General features: G+C 35.2%; 1 protein-coding gene across 1 annotated transcript in view; it reads right to left on the bottom strand.

The window, feature by feature from the left end:
• Positions 1-2,774: 2,774 nt before the first annotated feature.
• The window catches only part of LOC107099938 (protein FAM131C-like), a 22,296-nt gene continuing 16,725 nt past the window's right edge, over positions 2,775-8,345 (bottom strand). The window contains exons 4-6 of the mRNA XM_015398265.1: positions 7,689-7,934; positions 7,387-7,476; positions 2,775-3,336 (exon numbers count right to left, since the gene is read on the bottom strand). Of these exons, the coding sequence (XP_015253751.1) occupies positions 3,065-3,336; positions 7,387-7,476; positions 7,689-7,934 (608 nt within the window). The 3' untranslated portion in view covers positions 2,775-3,064. The remainder of the gene's footprint in view (positions 3,337-7,386; positions 7,477-7,688; positions 7,935-8,345) is intronic.

Raw genomic sequence — 8,345 nt, 5'->3', positions numbered from 1 at the left:
TATCTTATCTTAATTAGCTTCTTTATTTATTCACCTTTGTAATAATTACCTTATTTGTTTATATGCATGTTATGATATTTTTGTCTGGTTTATTCTTCCTTTGTATTTTTTTGACCCTATTTATTTCTTCCATGCTATTTATTTTTGCCTGTCGTATATACATTTTTGTATGCATTTCTGCCTCATTATGCAAATGAGGAAGGGTGTGTCTTAAGGGCAGATGGGCCCTATAGTGACGCTTAGAAGTATAATATCATGTACATAAATAAATACTTAGAAAAATAAGTAATAAATGAAGCTGAAGATTATAATAAAAAAATAAATAAATAAGGTAATTATTAAAAAGGCGAATAAATAAATAAGCTAATTAAAAGAGATTCATACATTTATGTCTCACTGTATAATTTAATTTCTACCTACATTTACTTATTTATTGTATTTTTGGGAGCAATTAATTGTATGATTATTTTTATATTGAGCATTTAAATATTTATTTATTTTTAAATATGGCAGAGTTGTTCCTCCATACTCCCATGTCAGAGGATGAACAAAGCCCATCCAGCCAGTCACAGTCAGAGAAACAAGACTACACTGAAAAACAGGCTGATCTCCAATATCTATAAACAAAGGTGTTGATGGCAGCAACACAGCTGATATTTCTCTCCAGGATGGAGTCACAGCCAAACAGGACAGCTTACACTTTGTTTTGCTTAAGCTGTTGGTGCCTGCCATTACAATGCAAGGAGCACCACTCCCACAGAGACGGCAGTAAAAATGCCTACATGTGTAGCATTTGGCTGCAAAAAGGAGCAATTTGCAATTTCACTGTCAAAGGATGTGCTTACTGAAAAAAATCTTTATATATGCCAATGTATCCTATACTGTAGTATTGTATGTAGCGTAACATTAGTCTGACTATTTCAGACTGACTGGAATATATTGACTGAGTTAGCCATCAAAATTGTGTCTAATGTTAGAAAATAGAAATTAGAGTCAATAGAAAGTAATTCACTGTGTTTCTTTTTTGAAATGCATATATATGTTTATTTGAATGTGAATTTACACTACATGTGTAAGTTATTTTAATAAAGTTATTCAGTCACTGGATAGTGTATATGTGAGTTTGTGTTTGTGTGTAAATAAATACTTGTATGTATAGTTTATTCAAATTATCAAATTCTTGTAACTATAAGCAAAAAGCAAAATATGAACTTGATGTTGCTTGTTATTTATTAACTCCACAGAGTTATTAAATTGGTTCATTTAGCTCTATTGTAAATTTCTCAGATTTGAAGGCTAATGCAGAGACACAGTATATGGCATCATGTACGCACAATTTGCAAATAGGAAAATACTATTGCATTACAAGACATGTACTTGTAATTCAGTCTTCATGTAAAATCTTGAAATTATATGTAATATGTAATTACCATAACAATGTAATAAATACATGTCTATTAAATGTACATTATCAATTTAGCAATTTTGGTACATCTGTATTATTATGTTCAAATAATACATTAACTTTATTGTGATGGATTTGTGTAATATGTTATATTACATGATTTAGAGACTTCATTAACTTTATAATGTCTATGCAATGTGAAGTTCCTATTTGTTTAATTATAAATTAAAGTAACCTATTTATGCTCTGAAACAGCAAGTGTGTCTCAAAGTGATGAATTTATATTTATTTCATAGGACTTAAGTCCCCATGAAAATTAGATCATCGTTGTTCGATTGTTTACATTGCTACCAGTCTAACAAGAGAGTACCAATATAGCAGCCAGTGACTTCACTTCAACCACATACTACCGACGAGCAATCTGCAATCCAGTGAATAAACAGAGATCAGTGGGTTCTACGTCTGTTTACATCAGGTCATTGAGCCCGGCTCTGGGGTTCTAGTTAGGCTCAAAACACTATTGGGACAAAGGGTGGAAGTATATGGCCTTAATTTATCAGAAACAACTGGATTTTTTGGTATTAGCCTTTAAAGTGATTATGTACCTTTGAAATACAACAAAAAGTATTTTTTCAAAACATTTTTCAAAGACATTTTTCATCTGAATAGAAATGAGGACACTTGAAAAAAAAATCCACAATATTCTTTTAAATGTTATTCAGGTATTTTTGTATCGCTCCTCTCTGTAGATTCAGCCGTCCATTGCCTTTTTTTGTTATGTCTTGTCTTCTTCCCACCCCACATAATATCTTTGCAGTGGGAAAATAGACCATCTTTGCTTCCATTCTCTGCTGAAGGGCTCTGATGAGTCACTGAAAACCATTTGTTCAAACTTATCTACTGTCTGATCTCCTCAAACAAAAGGGAAAAACACAGGCGCGATGCAGAGCACTGCAAACGTCCATAGAAAGAATACGCTGACAGGTCGCAACAACAGCCACGTTTAGCATTCATCTCTCCCCCTGCCCTGTAACAGGCAGGGCTGCTGACGTATGTAGAGAAAACACACAGCGACCACAGCTGAGCTGCTCCCTTCCTCCCTCTCCTTCTTCCTAAACAGCTTCCCTGCACCTGGGGCTTTCAGAGAGAAAAGTGTGAATTATAGCTAATCATTCTCCAGACAGACAGGTAATTGGATAGAAGACTCTTTTTGTCTTCAGATTCAGTTGAGAAATCTTAGGAGATTTTTTTTCTTACTTTGTCAGTGCCAGTTTGAGAGTATTTTTGTGTGAGAAAAAAAAATGTCCACAACAAAATTAGACAACCATATAGAGTAGATATATATTAAAAATCAATGCTTTATGGCAAAGTATTTACATCAAAATCATTAAACTCTTTACAGCTCAGTTCCATATGTTTTCTACACAGAATAAAAAAGTAAAATGTCCCACTGTACATTCACATGAAGAATAGGCCTACCTAGAAGTAAAAATAGTATTTGTCATCTCCCAAGGCCCTCCCATCCTTCCATTTTGATGTGTTTTAAACAGTTTGACTTAAAATTTCTTACAGAACAATCATTGCTGGTGGATGAGACTTAATTTCACTGAGTCTTATGGATATTTCCATTTTAATGGTAAACGTCTTGTAGTCCCAAACCTAGTTGTAAAAAACATCGTCCTCAGAGAGGGAGCTGCTGTCGACGTGTCGGACAGCAGCTTCTGCCATCACCGTGCTTCTTTCCTCAAAGGGAACATCAATATCCTGCTGAGTGGTACATGTGGGGGACATCAAGCCGACTGGCGGTGGGTGGATCAGGCCGGTTGCAGCTCTGTCGCCATAAGCCTGGGTGTGGATGCTGTACAGATACTGTGGGACGCCGACGCTTCCTCCATCAAGCAAATACTTGGATAAGAAGTGGCCCGCTGCAGCTGAAGAAGGGATATAGGGTCAGTGGGTTGCTCAAACAATTAAAAATTCGACTGGTTCTAGATGGAATTTCTAAGCCTGTTAAAATGACTGCAAAATAAATGTTTGTTTGGTATCTTGAACAGCACTTGATTGTTAAATCCTTTAACTAATAAGACTACATTTATACTCACCAAAGCCAACAGGCAAGTTATCTATGAATTTCTATACGTTTGCCTCATATCATTGATTTAAGGAGTAACTTTTTTTGTAATTGTGTGACTTTTGTGTAACTTGTTTTTGTAACTGTGACAGATAAAAAAAAATTCTACAGTTACAAAACACCACAGTTACAATGCACAAATAGTTTTGCTACAATAGTTCTAAACCATTTGAGGCAAAACTGAGAATGTAAGAGGTTTTTGATGTGCAACTTGTAGAACAGAATTTGTGTACTTGTACTTAAAATTTGAACAGGTGTAAAAAAAAAAGTACTTTTTTTATTCTACTGTACACATACAAAACTTAGAATGAACCTCTCTACAACTTCAAATTCACACTTACAATGCACAAATAGTTTTGAAACAAAATAACCTTCATAGTTATCTTTTATACACTATTTGTTGAAATTTTGCATCATCATTACAGTGCTGGGAAAACTTAAAAACACTTTAAGGCTTCATATCAAACACATTTTAAAAGCAGAGAAAGATAACATTGTTTAATTCTAAATGCAATTTTCAAAAAAGACGGTAATTTATTAGAGAAGATTATTTCTAAGCTTCACAGACTTCTGCAAACCACAGTGGGAACCATTATCCACATATGAAAACCAGATGGAGTAGTTAGTCTTCCTAGGAGTGGCCGGATAAGTAAAATAACTACAAGACACAACTGAGATCAATCCAAGAGGTTACAGAAGAACCCAGAGGAACATTTAAGGCTCAGTTAAATCAATGATTTCAGTTTGTTTTTCAGGACACATTCTGCTCCAGGAATTTGTTATGTTCCTGTGTCTAGTCCCCTTATAGTCTGTGTCTGGTTCATCATTAATCAGATGTCTGCCTCTCTCCTGCTTGCATAAGGGACTTCATCTTTAACAAAACATGACAGAGACGAGCTGTTTACACTGCAAAAAATTGAAGTGCATTTTTTCGGTGATTAAGCAGGTAAGTGAGGATAAGGTAATTTACATTCAAAATAAGAAAAACAATTGCATTGTCATATTTCATTGCATATTTAATTATCTTACTTTAAGGGTAAAAATTAGGGCTGAAACAATTAATCAGATTAATGGCGAGCAATTGATTATTGAAATAATCGTCAACTAATTATGCCATTTAAACTATTATTTTCATTCAGGAAAACGTCAATATTCTCTATCCAGAACTCATCAAGTGGAAAAGTTTTAGTTTAGTTTTTTAGTAATTGTGTCAAAAATCTTCTTTAAAGAACCTTTGGCTATCTGATTATTAATCGATTAATCGAGAAAATAATCAACTGGTTGTAGCCCTGGTAAAAATATTAATTCCATTCTTAGATCATCATATTTACACTGCAAAAAAATCTTAATCTAGATAAGTCATTTTTTTCTTTAAAAAAGTGCATTTGTTCTTGAATTGAGGAGGTAAAAGAGGCATTCTGCCAATGAAACAAGACAATTTACACTTAAAATAAGAAAACACTATTGCATTGTCTTATTTCAAGTACATATTATCTAATTATCTTATTTTAAGAGTAAAAATAATCATTCCATTGGCAAACTTTCTCATTTACCTACTCAAATCAAGGGTGAATACACTTATTTAAGGAATTTTTCACTTATTTCTAGATCTTTTTTGCAGTGTACCAACTCAGACGAAGGGTGAATACAGTTATTTTAAGAAATATTCTCTTTGTCAGTTACTGTTGACACTGGAAATTGTTGGGTTTAGGGACAATTTGCCTAAACCCAACAAGGGCTAGTTGGTTCTGGGAAGGTTCTGGGAAGGTAAAGATGGTAAAGATGGTAAAGAAGGTAAAGATGAAAAAATATATATCATTTAAGTTTTTACCTTGCTTTTATTAGTTATTGAATTTTAAAGAAAAACTATTTTACTACTAAGTAATTTTCATAGAGACAATCAGGACTTCACTAACATGTCTAATAACTCAGATGTTTAAGACTATGTAGGACTTTACTTATAGTTTAAACACTAACAGAGGGCAAAGAATTAGATTATAACCATGTGTTCTGGATGGATGTAATTATCTATGTGTACATTTGATTTGGGATGGAAAAATAAGCTGGGAGTAGTCTGCCTTTAATTCAATTTAAACTGCAAACTGGACAAATACACGGAAACAAGTAATCATCTAGCACTGGGCATATTTTACTGTTTGGAGCATACAAGATGTTATGAATTTCACTTGCTTTAAAAAAAAGGTATATCTGTATTTTGAATCTGTACTTTGAATAATTGTTTTACAAAAGTCTAACTTGGAAGTGGGGCAAAAATGGTATAGAGATTCCTCTTCAAGTTACAAGCAGAGAGAGTAAATTCTGCGACTTGCAAACATATCAATCATAAATTAAACACGCAAGCACAGAGAAAATGAGACCAGCAAACTCAAAATATAGACAAGCAAACACAAACATTAGACTACCAAACAAACATGTCAGCAGTAAACTCAGAACTTAGATAACAAACACAAAAAGGAGAGCAGAGAACTCAGAAAATTGATTTTCAAACATAGACATCAGACTAAAACTGTCATGAGGGCGCTGATGGCTGGCTTAATTACTCCTTTCATTCATCTACCTAGATCCACCCATTTTCTCATCAACAATCATCTGTTCACCTGCTCCAGTCTCTATTTAACCTCCCTTCTTCCAGTCACCAGTGGGCACGGACTGAACTTTACGACCAGGCTAGTGATTCACACGTTCATAATCTGCCTCCGCCAGATTGACGTGTTCACTAACCTGTGATTCTTCCTGCAGAGGTTTTTGCCTTAGACGCTCTGGCTGTTCACTTCAGATATGTCGTTTTTAATAAACATTATTTAAAATTTCGTTATGTCAGTCTATCAGATTACTGGGTTCTCTGTTCTGAGTTCTGACAAACACATAAACAAAAAATAAACTTGTAAAAAATGCAATAGAGAAATACTGCAATGACAGATAATAGCAAAGTATAAACTCTCTGTAAAAAAAAAACAAACAAAAAAAACTGCTACAAATATGTAATTCAAGCTAACACACAAGCATACAAAACCCATGCAAATGAAAAATGCTAAAGGTAACCTAAGGGTGCATTCCCACCGAACGCAAACCCTTTAAAAAAAAAGAATTCAGTTTTATCTGCTTTTGCTGGCCTTGAAATTCGCCTGGCCAGCGAATGTGTTTCGCACAGCAGGCGACTTCACCCAGCAGGACAAAGGCCCCTACATCATGGAGTTTGATTATCGTTGGTTTCAAAAACCGAGTTGTCGGTGTTCCTAGGTTCACCAGATTCCCAGAGGCGAAACCAGTACGGTAAATACCACCACCTACTTCAGAGGCAACATATACCCTTATGCAAGAAATTTGCATTCGGTTTGACAGAACCTTAAGACTAAGCAACTGCAAATTAAAACAAGCTGTAAACTAGTCCCACTTCTAATGTATGAATAAAATAAGGATTCCTATTCATTTCATATACATCATACATATATTTGTTTAAATGTTCAATTTGGAGTACATTCTAAAGACATGATGTTATTATGTAAAACAACACTTTTATACTTGTCCCTTGGATGAAGTCAAACTGGCAGGCCAATATTACAGTAGGGTTTTATATCAAAATTCAAAACCGCTTTTGCTTTAAAATACAAGTTCACTCTCTGATCTATTCAAAGTTTTTTCTCTCAAAAATCCATTAGAGAAAATGAAAGGCGTCGGATAATAAGTTTGGGATTATAATCAGCCAAAGCCATTACAGAAGAAATGGTCTGTGATGTTGTTTTAATCTCTGGGTTCATTTGTATTCAGTGAATCTTACAGGGCTTCCCTGAAAAGGTATCAAGACTAAAAGCATCTGTGACTCACCAACCTTGAGAGCTGGTAGACGGTTGCTCATAGCTATCGCTCATGGACCACACGTTCATTGCCGCTTCAGCCAGAGCAAACTGTTCTGCTACACCTGAGAAAGAAACAACAAATTCATTTCCTATTGAGACAACCCCATGTTGTGTCTCCGGTGGTCTATTGGACATCACAAATAAAAGAAAATCCAATAGGAGGAGCCCTTTGAAGCCCTTAGTGTTATTGAATTCTGCAGTCCAGCCTAATCAAACCGAAACAAGTTCAGAGATCAGAGCATTTCTTATCTTTCACTCCATCCATTAGTCTCACCTGCAGCAAAACGGGCCTCTTTGATTTCATCTGTCATTTGGGAGTAGAACTGCTCGTCCTCCTGCAGCTCCGTCCCCATGCCCCCACATCCTCCTCCTCCTCTACTCCAGCCTCCACTCCACCCAGCCCCGCTTCGCCCCACCTCACCACATCCACCCCATCCTTTCCACTCAATCAGGTGAGCAACTCGCCCCTGGGCCATCGCTGTGGGCTTGGTGATGTGCTCCTTTATCGTGGCCACTAAGCCTGAACAAAGAGAGGAGGAGAAGAGGAAATGCATCTTAATATAATTTACTGGATAAAAGGTAAGCTGGCTGAAAGAAGGAACTAAATGGGCCATTTAATGAGCAGGAACAGTATCTGTTGCTGCAGTCAGATTAGGAAGCAGAAAAGAAATAGAACAGGAAAAAACTGCTTCCAATATATTTTTATTTAGCTTTACTATATAAGTCTTGAAAACTTTATGCATAAAAATTATACCAAAGTGAACATGATCAATCCAATGCACCTTTTCATAATAGGGCATTCTTAAAAGGTGTGTAAACGATGCAGTGAAAATAAAATTTCTATATATCACTTTTTCTTAAAGGTTACAATTCATCCTCAGTAAGATGTTGGTTTGAATGTCTAAATCAAATAATTTTCCGACATAATGGG

Source organism: Cyprinodon variegatus, unplaced genomic scaffold (genome assembly GCF_000732505.1).
Source record: "Cyprinodon variegatus isolate N-32 unplaced genomic scaffold, C_variegatus-1.0 Scaffold921, whole genome shotgun sequence".
Lineage (NCBI taxonomy): Eukaryota > Metazoa > Chordata > Actinopteri > Cyprinodontiformes > Cyprinodontidae > Cyprinodon > Cyprinodon variegatus.
This window is presented reverse-complemented; position numbering and strand designations above follow the sequence as displayed.